General features: G+C 45.9%; 1 protein-coding gene across 2 annotated transcripts in view; it reads left to right on the plus strand.

Moving 5' to 3' along the window:
* ADCY9 (adenylate cyclase 9) overlaps nucleotides 1-20,693 on the plus strand; it is a 482,409-nt gene that overhangs the window by 414,811 nt on the left and 46,905 nt on the right. For both annotated transcript variants that reach the window (XM_085628464.1, XM_085628463.1), the window contains exon 10: nucleotides 10,806-10,847. In XM_085628464.1, the coding sequence (XP_085484590.1) occupies nucleotides 10,806-10,847 (42 nt within the window). The remainder of the gene's footprint in view (nucleotides 1-10,805; nucleotides 10,848-20,693) is intronic.

The following is a 20,693-nucleotide window of genomic DNA, read 5'->3' on the forward strand; positions in this document are numbered from 1 at the left end:
CTGTTAACTGTCAAAACTTCTTTGTGCTTGGATTTCTGTTTGAATATAGTAACTTTGACCAGAAGTTCAAACTGTGTTCCCTGAAGCGTTTTATCATCCCTTTATTTTGCAGATTCTTTTGTAAGGATCTCCACGCCCTGTTTACTTCTTTTTTACATAACCACCCATCTTTAGATAGGACTTTGAAAGGTTTTGCAAGACCCATGTTTTAGGTAGTCAATCTGTTTGCTCGATTGGGGTGTGTCTTCATAATTAGTCGTTTTCCTGAGCAGTTCTTCCAGCCCTCTAGAAGATTAAGCTCTGCTCTGGCACTCTTTTATAATTGTTGCTGTTGCTTCCTCTAGATAGGTTATCATATTATCTGACCATTTTAATATTTTATAGTGTGTGGTGTAGGTGATTCCAGTCACTGGGTCTGCTGCATCAAGGAATATTGTGTCGGTTTGTATTTCGATTCTCTGTGGAAAGTGATAACGTCCAAACCTTTGTTCTTTTGAGAATGATGTTATAGACCTAAAAAGGGATAGAGTTGTAATTGTGTGGTCCATTATTGAGCTTGTTGTTCTAGTGTAGTATGCTGGAGCAGGATGACTATCAGCTGGGATCTACCATTTAGTGTTCTTAGGCCCAGCTGAGTTACCTCTCTAGCAAGAAGTTCCCTTTTTAGGTCTCGCCTGACCCAGCGCATGCGCTGGTCTGGCGAGCCTTATTGAGAGGGCTCCAAAAAGTGCTACCAGGCCAGCCTAAAGCTACAGTGCATGTGCGCGGGCGCGCGCGCCTCTTTTACCGTGATTACTTTCACTTTCGCGGCCCCACGGCCGCTTTGATGTTTGATCGCTCACTTTTGCGGCCGCACGGCCGCTTGGCATAGCCAATAGGTCTCGCTATTGGGACCTTATAAGTGTTTAGTTATGCAACTGTTGCATGGCTAAACACTTATAAGGTCCCAAAGGCGAGACCTATTGGCTATGCCAATGCTTGTTTGACCCTTCTTTTTGGTTGATACATTTTCAGCAGCTGAATGTACCACAATTTGTCTGGGATTTGTAACTGTTCGAATTCCTGTGGGGTGCAAATTTAGTTCATATTGAAGTCGCCAGAAGTTATGAATTCTATCAAACCTGGTGCTTTTTGCAGATCAGTTATTAGTGTAACTAATTTCTCTGTAAGATTGCGTTTTGTATTCTGGTTTGGATGTATGCAAATATTTATCAGTGCAAGTGTTGCTTTGTTTACCAGGTTCCATTTGTCCATTAGTACTACCAGTATTTCATGCTCCTTATATGACCTGGTAATACATTTATCCTGAATTGATGCGCTGATGTATGTTGCTAGGCCTCCTCTCGGTTGACCTTTCAATTGGGATTTTATTGTTGAATTTATGAATTTTACGAAGCCTGGGAGTGAAATCGGGTCTGTTGACTATGTTTCTTAGAGCATAATGATATGATGCCCCTTCCAACACTTTATTGAGTTAGTATTATGAAGTTTGTTTAATAGGCCACCTATATACCATGAGCATAATGAGAACCGTGTTTGAGTGTTCTTGGCGGGGATATGCACTGTAACCTCATTTCAGTTGTAGGGCTTAACTTGCAATGCTGCTGACAGCCATCCCCAATCTGACTGTTTTACTATGGTGATGTTATTTGGGTTAGTTTCCCCCTGCTGCCCTTGTTTGTTCACTGTTATTGTTTCTCTTAGTGCATTGCACAGTGACTAGTAAACCGGTATCCCTTCAGTGTGCATTAGTTTCCTTTAGGACATTGAACGTTCTTCCAAACGATGTCGGTACCCTGGTTTCCTGTATTGGGGAAGTCTTATGCCATGTGATTTGAATTTTGGTTCTTCTGCCATGATTTTACTCGCCAGCCTTTCTGTGACCCATGTTGCTTGGTTTGCCCACCCTATTGTTTGTCGTGCTACGGGGGCTGAAACTCAATTGATTCAATGTCACTCAAGGTGATGGTTATTAATAATTCTGACGAATGCATCAATCCTAGTATGTTTCCTCAATTTAGGATGTCTAGAGCGGTATTCTGGGATTAGTAGACTTTTCCTTCCAGAACCTACTTCCAGCGCCTATCGCACTAACCACTTTTACAGTGCAATTGAGGTATTAAGTATCCTCAGAGGTTGCATACCTGTGTCGATGTTTCTATCCATGTTTCCACTCTGTGGTGATGAGGGATTTCCAGTTGAGTTTTTAGGTTCTTGGTCCTGAGAGTTTACTTGTCCTTTCTGCACTGACACTTTTTGTTGTTTCTTCTTGTGGGTAATCTTCCATTTTTCCATCCATGGAATGGACAGACATTTCTGGGAGGTCTGCTCTAGTGGGTTGCTGTTCCTCTTGGCGTTTCCTGCAAGAACACTGTGTTTATTTTCTCATTGTTTTGCCTTTTCCCAGGTGTCCCGCTGTGTTTTTAAAGATCCAAAACATTTTCTGTGCCTGGTGTTTTTTTCACTGTCTGGTTTAATTTCAGATGTCTTGCTTTTCTTCGCTTTTTTTCGATACCTTTTTGTCAACCCCTTTATGAGAGTCCCCTAAGCTGGGGCTAATTCAGATTTGTCCTGTGTAGTGTTTGAAGTTTTCAAATTAGAACTATTTATGTTGCGTGTGGAATTATGAATATCCCCTTGTATGCTCTGTATGTATTTACCATTGACTAGATGCTGGTCGTTTGTTGATTGCAAGCTTTCGTTTTCTCGAATTTTTTATTAATTATTTGTGCTTTATGGGGGGGTGACCTTAACTTCTCGTTGGTCAGTTTTGATCGATTATGTATTTCAGAGTTGTTGTTTATCAATTGCTTGCTCCCGCAGGTCTAGCAAGGTTTATGCAGGTCTGATTTAAAATCTGTGATTGGTGTTTTAAAACTGTTGGAAGGCTGATGAATGTATCCAATATCGTCAAGCACAAGCATGTTGCTTCCTGCAGTCTGTATCTTCTTGCACACTCTTTACCATATTGCTCAAGTTTCCGAGTTTTCTGTCTCTCTCAGATATGAATACTGCCAGCATATTTAGCAACTCCACTTGTAAGTCACATTTTTTTGATTGATAATTGAGAGAATCCACAGTTGATTGAAAGCTTTTTACTAAAATCACCCAGGTATCTGTTATACTGTTTTCTTCTTGGTATTGACACCTTGTAGTTTTCTTTCTGTGTCATGGGTTCCGCAAGCTTGGTTAATTGATATCTTATCAGCGCCAATCTGTTCTGGGTGTGCCATTTGTCGATATTAACCCTATTTGGCCTCTCTTCCTCTTTGATGTGCTTCCTCCTTGACTAACTGCTTGTTGAAGACTTTGATTTGTTTTTGTGTGTCCTTCATAATCGGCGATATTGAAGTTTCCATCTGATTGTGGCTATCCTCGTCATCTGCTGCTTACTTATGCCCACTGAGAGTACACTGCTAGACACTGCTCGCTGGGTGATTTTTCTAAGCCAATGTCCTGCAGAGCCTTGTTCAGTTCCGCCATTTGGTGTGGCAGAAGTTCCTTGATGAGGCTTTTGCGGCTATGATGACATTTTAATCCAGCATCATACACACCCAATGGGGCAGACATACCATGTACTCTAAAGTGTGTACTTTGGGGATTCAGTACCAGGGTGTTGTGTGTGTAGCAGTTATTCAATGATTGAGCTATTGCTGTCCACTGAAGTCTGAGACCTCTCCTCGTGACCCCTAAAGGTATAGTACATTGCCCCATTTTTGTTGCTTATTTTTTATTGCTCAAGATTGGAGTCGTCGGCAGTGGTTCACCTGCTCTCATCAGCTTTTTGGGACAGTACTGAGAAGGATAAATCATTATCCATATTGAAGCTCAATTTTCGGGTCGTCTCTGTCCGTCATCAGTGGTGAGGTTAATTCTGCTTTTGTCCGTATGGTTTGCTGTGGACCATTCGTGTTCCTAATTGTGACCTTCTGTTGCCTTTTTTGTTGTTCCCGACTGAGCTGTCTGTAGAATCTTAGGCCATACTCCTGCTAAGCCACAGATCCCCAAGAGAGCTCTTTATATGGTGCAGTGAGCTGGATAGTATTATGGCAAAAAAGAGTAGGGTGTTGTAGACAGGCACAAGCCTCAAGAGCACTTGCGCCACTCGCTTCCACCCCCATCAACACTAGTCCTTGGCTTAGTTGACTTAATTGCCATTTGTGTTGCTTTGCTTGCTGAATTCCTGGGCTCTTGTTCGCGTTCCCCTCTTCAATCACTGGCCTCAGCAACTGCCCTCCGTTCGTTTGCCCAGACCGCTGGCCCTACAAGCCCAACCATGTCCTGTTCTACCACACCCCCACCCCTCCTATCCAGCTTTCCTTACTTGTGGTTGAGGAGCAGGGTGTTGCAGTCGGCGGCAGGCACCGCCAGCAGGCTGAACCCATCCAGTCTAAGCCAGGCCTCACCTCACCAGGAGACCACAGCAGTGGGGCATCAGCAGATCGGAGGCAGCTACAGCAGTGATGGTCTCAGCGTCTGTGCTGCAGTGCTGGTCAGCTAAAAAAAGAATCTGAAAGAAACACGTTAGTTAGATTCCTCACCTTAGAATATCCCCAGGCGTCAGGCTGGATCCGGAAAGATTTTTGTAGCAATACCCCTTGCGCGTCGGTAGGCGTCGTCTGCGGCTCCGTGTCCGTCGTCGGCGTCGTTCGCCGGAATGACGTCGTCGGAGTACTTAGACACCGCCCTCGCGCGTTGACGTCAGTTCTTCTTTTTTCCGCGCCAGTAAGCGCCGATCCGGGAAGAGCTTACCCCTGGTCATTTTTTGACTAACTTTTTGACTCTTTTTGGTCTATCGACTCGACTCTGTTGTCGGTAGGATGCCTGGTTTCAAGGCCTGTGACGCCTGTCATCGCCTGATGTCGGTGACGGATCACCATCGCCGGTGCCTGTATTGCCTGGGGCCCGACCATGACGTGGAGTCGTGCCTCGATTGCATGGCCTTGACGTCTAAAGCTAGACGGGAGCAGTCCCGTAAGCTTCTCGAGCTTCGCCACTCGGCTCCGCGTCGCTCTCGGTCCCGGTCCAGGAGGAGGTCCAAGGACCGCTCGCGGAGCCGCAGCCATCGTCATCGCTCGTCGGGGTCTTCGGGTAAGTCGAAGCACTCCCAAGAAGTCCAAGAGACGACATCGCTCTTCGGACTCCCCTCGCCGGTCGTGCGACTCGGCTGAGGGTCCGGGTGGTTCCACCCCCGCGGCTCCGAGTCGCGTCCGTCCCCATACCCGCCGGTCCCTGGGACTGACGCGACTCCGGCGGAGGTCAGTGCCTTCCTCTCGGCCATGAGGAGCCTGACTTCGCCGTCGACGCCTGCCGGCACGCCTTCGGGCCCCGCGGGCTCGACTGGGCGACCTCGCGTGCTGGTGGCTCCGGCCCCGGCGCCGTCGACTGCTCCGGCCTCGACGCCGCAGGTCCCCGAGGGATCCAGGCCTGGATCTCAGTCTGCGCCGGTCGACCTCACGACGCCTCCTCCACCGACACCGGTTCCACCTCCGCCGCCGTCTCCGGACGACGCTGTTCCCCGGTTCAGCCCCAGTCCGGACCCGACGCCGGCCCGGCGCCGCCCGGCGCCGCACCCGACGTCGATGGATGACAATTTCATCTACCGTCCGGCTCCGATCGTTCCTCCTGTTTATCAGGAATCGGATGACGGGGGCGACTGGGAGGGGTCTGTGGATCCTATGGTTCTCCAGGGTCAACTTGCACAGGACTGGGCAGACGAACTGGGGGATGCCAGTGGTCTGGACACTTCGCCGGACGCTGGCTTCATCTCTCCTCCGACTGTGGCCTCGGAGGAGGGTGCAGCTTTTTCAGTGGTGCTGCGCAAGGCGGACGAAGCCCTAGGGCTGGAGTTGCCTGCTGTGGCCTTGAGGACTAACGTCCTCACAGAGGTCCTTCAACCGACAGCAAGCTCCACTGAGCCTCTGCTGCAGTTTAATGAGGCCCTCATAGACGTTCTACAGGGCACTTGGTCCAAGCCCTCCACAGTTCCTCCTGTGGACCGGAACGTTGCCCGGCGCCACCGCCCTGCTCCGGGCGACCCCAGTTTCCTCTCCCAACACCCCACCCCGAGAATCTGGTTATCCAGGCCTCAACCTCCCAATCCTCCTTCCCGTCCGCTCCTCCGGATCGGGAATTCAAGAGATTGGAACAGTTTGGCAAGAAACTGTTCTCGTCCCTGAGTTTGGGGCTGCAGTCTTTAAATACCGCTTGTCTTTTGGACCGTTATTCCCACTCTCTGTGGGATACGGTGGAGGACGTGCTGCCCTTGTGCCCGGTGGAGGCCCGGGCACGGCTCGCTCAAGCACTTGCTGACGGTCGAGATGCAGCACGGCATGCCATTCGGTGTGGACTTGACACCACGGACTCGCTGGGTCGGGCGATTTCCACCACTGTGGCGCTTCGGCGTCACGCCTGGCTGAGGTCCACGTCATTTTCGGGGGATGTCCAGAGTTCCCTCATGGACATGCCTTTTGATGGCACTCGCCTTTTTGGTGAGAAGGAGGACAGTGCGCTGGCTCGGTTCAAGGACTCCAGGGCCACGGCCAAGTCCTTGGGTCTTTCGGCCCCACGGCCGCAAACTTCCACCTTTCGTCCCTTTCGTGGCCAAGGAAGGGGCGCCTCCTCACATCCGCCCAGCCACCGGCCGCAGAACCAACCTGCATGCGGTCGCGGACGTGGATTCCGCGAAGGTGGTACTGGAGGTCAACGTGCCGGTCAGTCCACATCTACCCTGGCAGCATCCGCCTCAAAGCCCTCCTAGTCCGAGCTTTCAGGCCCATTCAACGCCAGTGGGCGGCAGGGTTCGCCATCACCTGCTCCACTGGCACTCCATCACGTCGGACAGGTGGGTGCTGCAAATCGTCCCCTCCAGCCATGCCACCGCTGAACCACCGTATGTCGGGGGATCATTTGCATCTTCTACGAGAGGAAGTTTTGGCCCTCTTGGCCAAGAGGCTGTCGAGCGCGTTCCTGGTCCGGAAGTAGGTCGTGGTTGCTATTCCCACTACTTTCTGGTTCCCAAGAAGGGCAAAGGGGGCCTACGCCCGATCTTGGATCTCAGGAGCGTCAACGCCTTCCTCCGGAAGGACCGTTTCAAGATGCTCACCTTAGCTCAGGTTCTGGCTGCCCTAGACCCTGGAGACTGGATGGTAGCGTTGGACTTGCAGGACGCTTATTTCCACATCCCCGTCCTGCCGGCCCACCGGCGTTACCTGCGGTTCACGGTGGGTCAGGAGCACTTTCAGTTCACCGTGCTCCCCTTCGGCCTCACCAGTGCCCCTCGGGTGTTCACGAAAGTGATGGCGGTGGTCGCAGCTCATCTGCGCAGATCAGGGGTCCCAGTCTTCCCCTATCTCGACGACTGGCTGTTGACGGCGGGCTCGCCCCAGCAAGTCGTCTCCCACCTCCAGACTACGGCCGACCTCCTGCACTCGCTGGGGTTTTCCATCAATGTGCCGAAGTCGCACCTGAGTCCCTCCCAAAAGCTCCTTTTCATTGGGGCGGTTCTCGATTCGGTGCAGTTCCGGGTCTATCTGCCGGAACAGCGGGTCCGGGACATTCAGGCCCTGATTTCCATCTTCCGGCCTCTGTCCTGGGTTTCGGTCAGGTTGGTGCTGCGGCTTCTGGGGCTGATGGCCTCCTGCATCCTGTTGGTACCTCACGCCAGGTGGCGGATGCGGGCTCTGCAGTGGGACCTGAAGTTTCAGTGGGCCCAGCATCGAGGCAACCTGTCCGACCACGTCTTGATCTCGGAGGGCACTGCGAACCAGCTGCAGTGGTGGCTCACGAATCGCGATTGGGTCTGCCTCTTCAGGAGGACCTTCTGTCGCAGCAGCAGGGGACGTTCCTACACCCGAACCTGTCCAGCCTCCACCTCCATGCGTGTAGATTGAGCGGCGACAGTTGATGCCATTTGACTTGCCTCCTGAAGTCTGTAATGTCATTCTGGCAGCCAGGCGTCCCTCCACAAAGACGGTGTACGCCTGCCGGTGGAACAAATTTGTGGCATGGTGCACAGCAAAGGCTGTGAATCCCCTTTCCGCTCCTCTTTCTGAGGTTCTTCTCTTTCTCCTTTCTTTAGCCCAGCAGGGCTCTGCTCTGGGCACCTTGAAGGGTTATCTTGCTGCAATCTCTGCTTTCTTAAGGCTTCCTGATCAGCCTTCTCTTTTCAAGTCCCCTGTTGTCTCCCGTTTTCTGAAGGGCATTACTAATATGTTCCCTCTGTCCCCTTCGTAATGCCTCAGTGGGACTTGAACCTTGTTCTCACTTTTCTGATGTGTGCTCCCTTTGAGCCCCTTCACAACTGTCCTCTTCGTCTACTGACTCTGAAAACTGCCTTCCTGGTGGCTATCACCTCCGCTAGGCAGGTGAGTGAGCTCCAGACTCTGTCAGCTAAGCCTCCCTTCCTTTCGGTTCATCCGGATAAGGTTGTCCTCCGGACACGTCCTTCTTTCCTTCCTAAAGTCGTGACTCCCTTTCACATCGGGCAATCTGTCACGCTGCCCACCTTCTTTCCGCCTCCGCATCCTTCAAAAGATGAAGAGCGGCTCCACCGTCTGGACCCAAAACGTGCGCTGTCCTTTTATTTGGACCGCACAAAACCGTTCCGGGTGGACGACCAACTTTTTGTTGGATATGTAGGTGCTAAGAAGGGTAAAGCTGTGCACAAGCGGACCATCTCGCGATGGGTTGTGTTGTGTATTAAGATCTGCTATTCCTTGGCGACAAAGGTCCCTCCTGTTGAGCTGAGAGCCCATTCCACCCGGGCCACAGCGGCGACAACTGCCCTGGGGCGGGGAGTCCCCTTGCAGGACATCTGTCAGGCGGCAACGTGGGCTTCACTGCACATGTTCGCCAAACACTATTGCCTGGACAGCCAAGTCCGGAGAGATGGCCACTTTGGCCGTTCTGTTCTCCAGGACTTTCTGGTGTGATCTTGGTTCGCAGGCCCACCTCCGGGGTTGGTATTGCTGGGGTATCTATTCTAAGGTGAGGAATCTAACTAACTTGTTTCTTTCAGAAGAACAAGTTACTTACCTTCGGTAACGATGTATCTGTAAAAAACATTAGTTAGTTAGATTCCTCACCGACCCACCCAGCCTCCCCGTTCTGCGAACCGACATCTAGGGTTAAGGTTTTCCCTTTCAGGGCCCTAGATTTTTTGGCACCAGTGTCGGTCTCTTGCATGGCTCTGCGTCCCTGGCGTGGAAAGCTATGTATAAGAACTGACGTCAGCGCGCGAGGGCGGCGTCTAAGTACTCCGACGACGTCATTCCGGCGCACGACGCCGACGACGGACGCGGAGCCGCAGACGACGCCTACCGACGCGCAAGGGGTATTGCTACAAAAATCTTTCCGGATCCAGCCTGACGCCTGGGGATATTCTAAGGTGAGGAATCTAACTAACTAATGTTTCTTACAGATACATCGTTACCGAAGGTAAGTAACTTGTTCGATCAGTTCATATATTCAGCAAGCCTACAGACATGATTCAGTGAATGACTTTGTCATGCAGCCATCTCACATCTTCCTTTAGGGATTTAATGTTTAAAACCCTTCTTCCAAGATAAATTCTCATACTGGAGATCTGTTGCTAGTGAAGAAATAGTTACTAACAAGTGTTATCCCGAATTAATATTTTCCATAGATTCATGGTCAGTCCTTGTATTCCCAGTAGCTATATTGCCACTTTCTTATCATTCTACTTAAAAGACATTTAAGATGGCACTGCCATTGTTGACTTTTATAGGATACCATGAATAAGATGGCTAGAAATGTGGATTCTAATGATGCTAAAATACTACCAATCGTTTAAAGATCCACAGAGATGATGGAAGAAAAGTCAATTGCATCCTCTAATTCTGTGGAAGATACAAACCTAAAGAAACATTCTTTCCTACTTTGTCTTGGTACGAGAAGAGCGGTAGTCGTACGTAGCACAGAGGGGGCTTAACAAGGCGCTCCTCAGCGGCTCAATTCAACATACAAATTAACAAGACATATACTGTCTTTGTAAGACTTGCTCAAGATGGTTTCTTCCATACAGGGATAACGTTTGACACCTTTGATCGCATAAATAATCGACTTTGACTACACTGGGAATACTCTATATATTTCAATGACAACATTCCTTTGAATACTGACCTATTGAAAAACCTTTTACGATGTAGGAGAGGTAGACCCCTTTAAGTACCTATGGATGACATGTACAATCTAGGCCCTGACCTATAAGAATACCTTCTTGCCTCACGCCTGTTAAGCCACAAGACCGTGAAAACATTATCAATCTACTTAGTCTTGAAGAAGTCACTTGTGTGACAAAACACGCGTTGGCTGTTTTCTGGATTGCAATACAAGCTTTTTCAAAAAAAGATTCTTTGACTCGTGTTCTCTGACTGTTTTTTGGACAACAATGTATATGGTGACAACCCGTTCATTTCCTAACTGTTTAGTGCTTTGGTACATCAGTTTCCCCTAAAGAAACATTATATAGATCTTCTTGTGGTCCCCACTACACTGTGACCTCTAACTAACATCAAAAATGTTTTCTGTCCACTTTTGGCTGGACTTGCAGGCACCATAATTTATTTATGTAATTGACAACTTCTTGATCTATTTGGGTGATGTTCCTTTCACAATCAAGTATTATGCTTGCATCTGGATTCCAAATGAAAGTAAATGAAATCTTCTGCAGGCAAAAAAAACCTGAGTTGCTCAGGGAGTGCAGCCCCATTGAATTGATTGTTGTGTAAGTTGATTGCAAATTGTGGCACCTAAATTCCTGTTTTATTGCATTTCTGTTACAGATCACTCAATATTCCAGAAATGGATGCGCCACAAAATCTTAGGTAAGCTTGTTCGAAGGTTTCTAGTTGTATTTTACAAATTATGTTCCTTGATAGTAGGCTTAGTTAAAACTGAAACAAGGTGGGTGCACTGGGCAGTGCGTATGACATAAATGATGTTCAAATAGTTTCAAGGTTGGAGGACAGTAGAGGTTAGAGGTGGCGGGAGCATCTGCGGATATAACATGGTCTAAAGAAAAAGAGCTATCACTTCCCACAGTACAGAATAGGGAATTTAGGAAACAAGATATGAAAGTGAGCTTGACACATTTATTTCAGAAATTGAGGCAATCAACACTGGGGGAGTGACTTAGAAAAAGATCAAATACATGAAACGTTAAGTTCAAGAGGTGGTGAGGTGATAGAGCAATGAAAGACCCATAACATGAGACAGAATAATACTCACAAAAGAGAAGAAGCATCACAAGGCAAGCTGTGGCAGCTGATGCAGATAAGATACATAATGAGGAGCAATCCTAAGGTAGGAAAAAACATATAGAGAAGTGATGGAGGTCGATCAATCAATACTAGACTTCATTAGACAATCGTATATAAACGCTGAGGCAACAGTCCGCTATACCAAGGACGGAGACTCTACACGCCCCTTTAAAATTGCAAGAGGAGTGAGGCAGGGCTGTGTCCTTGCCCCACTCCTCTTCTCCTTATACACTAATGGAGCCGAGAAAGCACTTACTATGGCCTCCCAAGATGTCTCTCTTTTTGACTCCAAACCGCTACCAGTATTGGCCTATGCGGATGACTCAGTGTTAATCGCCCGAACACGACTTGGCCTACAATGTATAATAAATGCATATGTCTCCTTCATGGATTCACTTAAGTTGAAGGTAAATCAAACCAAATCCTTTGTAATAATAGCGGGGGCGAAAAACAGAGATAAAACACTTTATCTGCACGCGGATGCCAAAAGAATAGAGGTGGTGGATTCCTTCCTCTATCTGGGGGTCCTCTTCAACAAAGACCTTTCATGGTCCAAATTGATAGAAGGAAGGAAGTTGGCAATGGATAGAGGTATCGCTGCTGTTAAATCCTTTGCTCGGATACTGGGCGCTAAACCTATCCTACCTATAATAAACATCCACCAGGCCAAGGTAAAGGCGGCAGCGACATATGGGGCGGGTGTCTGGGGTACAGTAACATCGACATCACTTAAATCCACTGAAAAGTTTCTTGACTTGGGACTTCCTCATTCGACTTCAAATTACATCCTCCATTCAGAATTGGCTATATCCTACATTTCAGACTCTATACAGCTAGCCCCGATTCTCCTCTGGCAGTCAATCTGGCGGAGAAACACAGTGACACTCACCCAAACAATAAGAGTTGTTTAAGCATGGTTAAGTTGAAAACTTCCAGATGGTTAAGTTATGTGGAATCTGCTCTAAAGGATATCAGCCTCCCTGACTTGTTCTATAATCCACTGGCTTGCCAAAAGGTCTCCAAACAAAAGGTTACAAATATGTTTTTATTAAGGTCTGAGTACAAACGAAAGGAGTAACATAAAGAGAAACAAGCGGTCTGCTTATATCGTTAAAATCCCTCATTATTAGAAGAGGGTTTTTCATATTTATTAAATGTCACTTGGCCACAGCACAGATTTATACTGTTGAGATTCCGCTTGAACATGATGCCTTTGATGCTAGGGTACCCAGAAAAAACATACAATCACTCAGACTTAAGTGTATGCCCATGTGATAATCTTTCATCACAGACAGAGTTGCACTTAGTTCTTTTCTGCAGGCTCTATAAGAAAGAAAGGAACCAATATCTCATTCCAATAGAAAAAAAAGGAATTTTAATCAGTGCCGAGTGGCACTATATTTTTTTAAATCATTATCCGATCCGTTGATCTGTTATTCGGTAGCGACATTCCTATGGGCCTGCATAAGAAAGAGGAAGGGTGGTTTGCCAAGTCAAGTTTTGTGAACTTCCCTTATGATTTATCCCGTTGTACAGTATTTTTCTAACATATGAAATAATTTTATTGTATTAGGTTTGTCTTTTTTATCCAAGAATTTAAGATAAATTAGAGGGGGGGATTCTTTCTCTTCCTTTTATGAAATTATGTCTTCTTTTATCTGTGCTTTTATGATCATTTAAACTTGATTGAATAAAGATTGGAATTGAATTGAATATAGAGCAGTCTTGAAGAAACTGATAATAAAGCATCTCTGACATGATTTTGTGCTAATTTATAGTACAATTATCAATTGTGCTAATTGTTAATAAAGCGTTATAGGTTGGAAGAGAGGCTGTCGCATTTCTGAAGTCTAGAGATAACAAGGAGCAGGAAAAGCAGGTCAAGAAAAGCTAATAAAGAAAATAAGTATATTTTAGACTTTAAATTGAAGAGGAATGGTCATTAGAGACGTAGAATATTGGAAGATTGAGCTTTATAGGGAGGGCTACAGAAGAGAAAGTGTGAGCAAACCTAGCTAAAATGATGAATGAAGCAATCTAAAAGTGGATGAAAGCTACAGCAAACTGCTCTGACATGCAAGAAGCGTCCAGAGTTGGATGTAAGAGGAAGCAATGAGTAAAAAGGAGCTCGAATTTTAAAGTACATTGTCCATGAAGTGACAAGATCTGAGGCCCACTGCTGCACTCCTGATCAATGTCCAGGCAGTATGGAGTATCAGATGCTCAAAGAAACTTGAGGAAAATGGGGGCATATTTTAAGAAAAGTATAATAGGTTGGCAAAAAAGCAGTCTTCTCAAAGAGCCTCAAATTAATTTATATACTGTCTGAATCCAGACAATGATATTCCTGAATGTGACTTCTGGACTGGATTTTCATTAAGATTAAGCATTATAGAGCATGGAGAGAGCAGTGTGCTCAACTTTTCACCAGGCATGTTGAATACGCAAGTATCCTTTGTTGGAAGAGAAAATTCTGCGTGGGGAAGAATCTGCATCTGTGCGTGTTCCTTAAGGTCCCCACAATCAAAAAAGCTTATACCACTCTCCATAGGGATTTAGCTAAAAAGATCCTAGTGGGGTACCAGAGAAGAAGAACTGTTGTGAGTCTTTATTGTTTAAGTTAATTAAAACCATAACAATATATCAATAAAACAGAGAAGGAAAGGCTCACAGTTCAGATCTCTGATGCTGAGACCCATTTCATCAGCTATTCAACCATCATCAAGGACTCTTGTCAGTCCACGCAGACCTTTTGTTCAGAAGTAATGTCCTCACCTGTTTTCAAGGCATGGTTATTGGGAAGAGGGAAGACCCCCATTGCAAATCAATCCTCATGCTTCAGGTTCCAGTCAGAGAGGTTCGAATCATTAGAAGGTTCCCGATGCCACTTTTGTCGTTGATGTGGAGAGACATGCATTCTACATCATCAAACACGTATTCGTTGTTGTTAATAGCCCTCCTTGACTCTGATGCCAATGAGAAAGGTAGTAATATCTTGAAATCTGTTGGTCTTCATCTGGTTTTGCAGCATGATTCTTTTGTGTTTGCAGTCTGTGCTTAGTTCCCATATCCTGTGTTAGGGCGTGCAAAGCATTTATTTCTTTTCAAATAGACGGTGTGGGTGCCAAAGAATGGCAAGCCAAATGACTAACTATAACATTAGCGTTAAACCCATGTTGTCCCCACTTGGATACCATTATTAGATTGTGTTTTTCAGCCAAAGGGGTTCAGAGGCTCACATGGCGTTCAAAGAAATGCAAAAATTACATCACATAGATCCGAAACAATAAGGGCTGTAGAGACTCCACCAACTGATGTTACAATTGCTGTGCACCAGGTAACATAGAGAATGCGTGGCATTTCATTTCTCATCTTGGACAAAACAACACCTAAGTTTGGTTTTTAGTGCAATAAATACGTCCCATGTTTATACTTACATATTTGTGCCTTCTACAGGACGACAACTATATCTATTGTATAGCGAGTGTGCATTCAAAGTAAAGATTTGAAAATTTAGAGACAAAGATTATCTACTTACGTCATGGATTTGGAACGGAGTGATCTTTGGATTTACCCACTGAATCTGGCCAGATTCAGTGGCCTGCCACGTTAGAGACAGAGCACTTCAAGGCACTAGCCCTTTGGCACTGTGAAAAATTGTGGAAAAGAAATGCAGATCCTTCTTAGAGTTACATAACACATAGCTCTGGTTACTTTTTACCAAGAAATCAGGTTCACAGTCTGGTAGAAAGAGTGTGAAACAAAAGAATCATTTGTGTTTACATACACTTGAAATGTGATGGCAAGTTCCCACCGTCTGCAGAAGCCAGCACAAATTAAACACTCATTTTGTGTTGCTCACAAGTATGGAGGAATATGCTACGGTAAGGTATACAAGTGTCAGTATAAGCTTTATTCTATATTAAAAAATATCATAAAAGCAACACATTTCCATATATACACATTATTTACATAGATAAGATAATTTAAAAAGTCATTAAATCGTCATCTGACACAGCTTATATAATACATTATTACATTATTCACAACAAGATAAAAATTCATGAATCGATTATTATTTTAAAGGTCCTTAAAAATTCTAAATCTAGAATATGTAAACTGGAGCCCAGTATAAGAGGGGGGCCCCAACCTCAAGCCTTAGCTAAGTGGGTGCTGAGTAGCTTACTTCTAATTAACCAGGCTGATCCCAGAAATTTAGCCACCCCACATATCAGGGTGAGCGAAGAAGTATCAGTGGAGAGGATACAAGTGTCACTACAGTGCATATCTTCTATGTATGTTAGTACAAGAAATTTCACAACGTTTAGATACTATGCCATTGAAAAGAGCATCAAGTTGATACCCATATTGTTTTTTTCTGTTGTATGTGAGAAGAGTTTATCTTCACTTTCAATTGGCAGGAATTCTACAAGTTTCTTTTTACTTCTGTACATTTTGCTGTGTGTAATACTTAAGATGCACGTTTTTCATCTGCATGCCAATCTCCCAGTCCAGTACCCTTTATGACCTACTTGTCCACTTCCACTTTCAACTATTTTCTGTGCATCTTGTTCTGAGTAGATCCTTCGGTCACCTCACTCGTGTGTGTGTGTGGTTCCCCCTGAAGGTATGGATTGCAGGAAATGAAAGGCAGTGCTGGTGCACAGTTCTTAAATAGCACTGCAGAAACAATGTCAAAACTTACGATGTATAGAGCATACATCCAGTTTAAAAGTTTCTAAAGCAAGCATAAACCACTGAGGGGACATTTTTAAAGAACTACATTGTCATTGTAGGGCATGGCAAGCTATGGATGGAGTAGTCACACTAGTCTGGGATTACCACCGGACCTATGTTTTAGCCACTAAAATCATGGACCAAGACCCCCTAACCTGACGGGTAGGTTGGGAGGTCTCAGTGGCTGCTCTGGTGTAGACAGGGAATCAACTCCATCTTTCTTTGTGGAATCCCAACAGTGCCAGAGAGCAGGATGTTGAGTGCAAGCTGTACCGCCCGTAAAGTGACGATTGGCATGGAGGGTGCCCTGTGAGCCCAACCGCCACCTCAGATTCTGGCTTCTAGAAAACTGGGTGTGGCGATCCACATAGGACACATGCCAATATCCAGTTCCCAGCACAAGCACCATGCACTGTGATAAAAGAAGAGCTGACCAGTGCTGGAGCAGTAAGCCTGTAAAGTTCCTGCAGTGATATTGGCATCAGACCTGATTCACACTGGCTGAATAGAGAAAGTATTGGAGGAGTGGACTTTTTTTGCATCTACATAACAGTGAATAATGCTGCAGGGGGAATAAGTGGGCTCTCTGGCATTCACTCTCTTGGAAGCAGGTCAGCCCTTATGGGAAGAAGACATTCTAAGGAGCTACCATTACAGCTCGAAAGGCGATTGAAGGGAGCAGTGGCCTCAGTGGATGCGTCATGTTACCTTAGCAATACTCAGGAAGAAAGGCAAATCTGCCTACATCCACATTGAGGAGGCACGAATAATTGAGCAAGGGGGTCTAGAGGCAAGACCCGATTTGGAATGTTATGGAAGTCTGTTCAAACTGGAATATGCTTGCATGTAACCTAGAAGGCCCAGCAGGTAAGGGACTGTTCAGGTTTTGTTTCTTATTGGGATTGTTCTCCTAAACTACTGTATTGGCAAAGCCAATAAAGTCATGGCAAGTTTAACAGGCTCATAGGTAGAGCCATGTGGCTGATAGTGTGCGCCTAGCAATGGTATCCAGCAAAATTGGAGGGATATATGTCATAAGTACACGCTTTCATCCAAAACAATGAAAATGCATAAGTAACTTCATAAATTGTCTACACAGAGACAATTACAAGACAACATGATGCAGTCCCACACTATGTTGGCATTTATTATGGCTATCTTTATTTCCTTGGAGAAATCGAATCAAAAGTGAGCAACATCAGAACTGATGTTAAGGTATGTTTTATAGAAATGATGGGGGACCCATTTTGTCTATTCTTTCCCTCAGAGAACATGGAGAAAACAATTAAGAGATTGGAAACACATCCGTTGTGAGGTATGATTTTGTCACTACATAAACAGAATAAGGACTCCAATTCATGCAGGAAGACCTTGAAAATAGGTCTCAAAGAAAAAATATTTTTGAAGGGCTTTCCAAGAGGAGTTGGAGGGCAAAATATTCAAGGCATTCTACTAGATACCCTGCACTCTATCAAACATAGACCTGCAAATTCTCATCTAAGACTGTATTGCCCCCACAGAGTTGGTCTCGGCGGGCCAAGAAAGAACTTGCCCCCAACGTACTGACCCAGGTCCATCCCCACAAACAGATGGAGGTTCTCGTGGTGCCGGCTCAGGTGAAGAGCAACATTACTTTTCTGGGCCTCAAAGTAACATTTTTCAATGACTTGACTAACAGTACTTTGAAGCAATCAAGGATATGCCCTGTTACTGAGTGCAGCTTTCTGTATACTCTTCCAATGGAAGGAGAAGAAAAGATACCTATGGGAAGCATAGAAAATCCTGGGCTTGGACAGCAGGAAAAAGTTGACTAGACAAAGACTTTACCGGTGCAGAATGAGTTGTATTGAAGTTATCTCAAATGGTGACGTCTCAGTGGAAGTGGAGAGGAAACAATCCGCAAAATAAGTTGCAGCTACCAAAGTTGGAGTGCTGCAGCATCTGTGAAATGTTTGCCAAGAGAAAGGTATCACCCTGGAATCATCAGAATCTGCTTCTGCTTCAGAATTGCAGGACCAGTCATGAGACCCAAAGACTGGTACACAAGGGATAGGGCTGCTTGAAACACCTGAGTTGTTCCGAGAGAGTAGCCTCAGTTATTTTGTACATGTTAAAGTCTGTATAGGGTATTTTTAATGGTATTGGCATTGGTCCTAATGTTGATGGGGCAGTATTGTGAACATCTTCTTGGTAGAGTTATTTTACTTCGCTATTTTGGGGGCTCAAATAAGCGTCTTCTCACTGCTGTGTTTATGCTCACTTTCATAGGCATTCACGTCTTATGCGCCGTTCACACTAGGAAGAAAAAAGTTTATCCATTTTAATGCAAGCATTGAACACTACGGCAAAAAGCTTAGTTGTGCTGATTTTGTTGCAGGAGAACAAAAAGATGTCTTCTTTATTCAGGAATAACATTTACTTGAGGAAAGACTGTTTTCGTCTTCTTAAGTTTAACTGGTTTCCAAAGCAGTGCTTCTCCTCAGGCCTCAGTGAGACTGGAGCATTGCTGTCCTAATTTCCTAGGACGTCCTGTGTGAGGTGGTTAAAGTGGTGCCGGTAGTAAAGGAATGACACTCACTCTTTTATGATTACAGTGTTCAATTTTTACCATCCCAACTCTGGACAGAAAAAAATTCCTTAAGGATACTAAAAAGAAATTCTCCAGGGGTATGATTATTGGGGAAGGTTTCTTCTTTTTTATGCATATCATAGAGGTCAGGAAAATGATGAGACCAGGGTGGCGCTGGTTGTTTCTTGTCAGAGCCTCTGGAACATCAAAGGTGCATGACGCATTCACCATCTTGAGGTTTCAAATTTCACTTTCTCCTCGGCTGCATACTGTACATATGCAAGGCTTGATCATCTAATAATACTCTCTGCCATCCTATCCAGAACTCCAACACAGGGGTAGATTAGAAAACCTTAATGTTTCCATCTCATTATCCATATCTATTACAGGAGTTCACACTCAAATGATAGAGCCTTAGGGACACACTTCTATGCAATAGCTCAACTAAGAAAGAAGCTCAGGAGTGAATAGCTGCTTATTTAACCATAAATGACCAGGGAGAGATGATCGACAACATATTGTGGAGGACACTAACGGAAGTAGTCTGAGGGCTTGGCCAGATACCAAACATAACCGCCGGCTGATCACCGATCTTCTGACTGTGGCCTGGAATCCCCAGCCATCCGGTGGACAGGGGTGACAACTAAAGCTCACATAGCCTCTCTGATTAAAAAGACATAGGCCCCCATGCCTCAGGAAACCTGCGACCCTCACCGCTGTCAGAGGAGTAATATGGCAGCCATACATGGCCTATTTCGCGGGTAGAGTAGGGCCAGTGGAGACACCATTGGCGTTGCCTGGAGCTTGCGCTCGCCCAGGTCCGTGCAGTCAAATACCAGGAGGCTGAGGGACATCTCTCCAACTCAACTGCAGCAGTGCAGCCCTCCCCTGGTGCAGATTGATACTGCCTCCCGGTGGTAGACTCGAGCCCTCACTGTATGGCTGGTGTGGCCTCGGCCTCATGAAGGTCCTGGAGACCGAGAGGAGACTTTTTTCAAGACAGCAATCGATGGAGTGAGTAAGGGCAGAGTGTTTAAGGTGCCACACACCAGCCCCCGGTTGTAGAATTTAATGTGAAGATAGCAGTGTTTTAACATTTGTGCAGGACCTGGTGGGACACTTATTTAATGCCCTTTTAACCCATCATACCAACTTGTAGTAGAAGAGAACACCTCTCTAGTGCTGAACAAGGACACCTCCCTGCTCCCGAGTTCTGAACCAGGAAATGCTATGACCCATGCACACCGTCGAAGGGAGGGGGCAGGTGGGACACATACAGTCCAAACCAGGAACAGCATTTCAGAGAATAGCGTGACAGCAGAGTCTACACAACGCCAAAATAACACCAAACTTATAATTTGCTGCTCTGAGAATATCTCATGCAGCAATCAATTGTGCATCCAGCAAAATTTCCAATTGGATAAGCTGACCCCAGCCGAGTCCTCTGTACATGCTACAAATAATCTTACTGTTTGAACTAAGGCTGAATGAGGTCTTCTACCTAACAAGGATCTTCTGAGGGCATCAGCATCTGAGCACCTCTGCAGGGTACAGGTGCTGCATGCCACTACAGGCTACAAGTTTGGCCCAGATGAACCAAACATGTGTCGCCTCTGGCAAATAAACAGTGCCACCAACTTATACCAATCATGACAGGCAGCAGAATAAATAAAGATCAATCCATCAAAAATCTCCTACAACAATCCAAGACCAGTTGCGCCAACATGAGGCTAGGTCTGTATACCTTTGGTCGGTCTCCCTCTCAACCCTCCCGGCTTCTGAAGTTACATACTTGGGGGAACCTACCCCAGTAGCAGAGATCCTTACAGTTATTAAAAATGTGAAGGTGGTTATGGCACCCAATCAGACAGCTATGCTGCACCCTTTTAAAAACACTTTGCCCCACCATTAGCACCCATCCTTGCTGAGATTTTCAATGGTGTGACCCACTCCCTGGACATGTCTCTGACCAAGGCTCAAGCAAAAACTATGTTAATCAAAAACTTCATGAAAATTCCACTTTATGCCGTCATAAGGACCAATTCTATATAGACACGAAGATATTTGCTCAAGTCCTACCGAATTGTATGGAATCTGTCCTGTCG

The sequence above is a fragment of the Triturus cristatus genome, chromosome 10 (assembly GCF_964204655.1).
Source record: "Triturus cristatus chromosome 10, aTriCri1.1, whole genome shotgun sequence".
Taxonomy (NCBI): domain Eukaryota; kingdom Metazoa; phylum Chordata; class Amphibia; order Caudata; family Salamandridae; genus Triturus; species Triturus cristatus.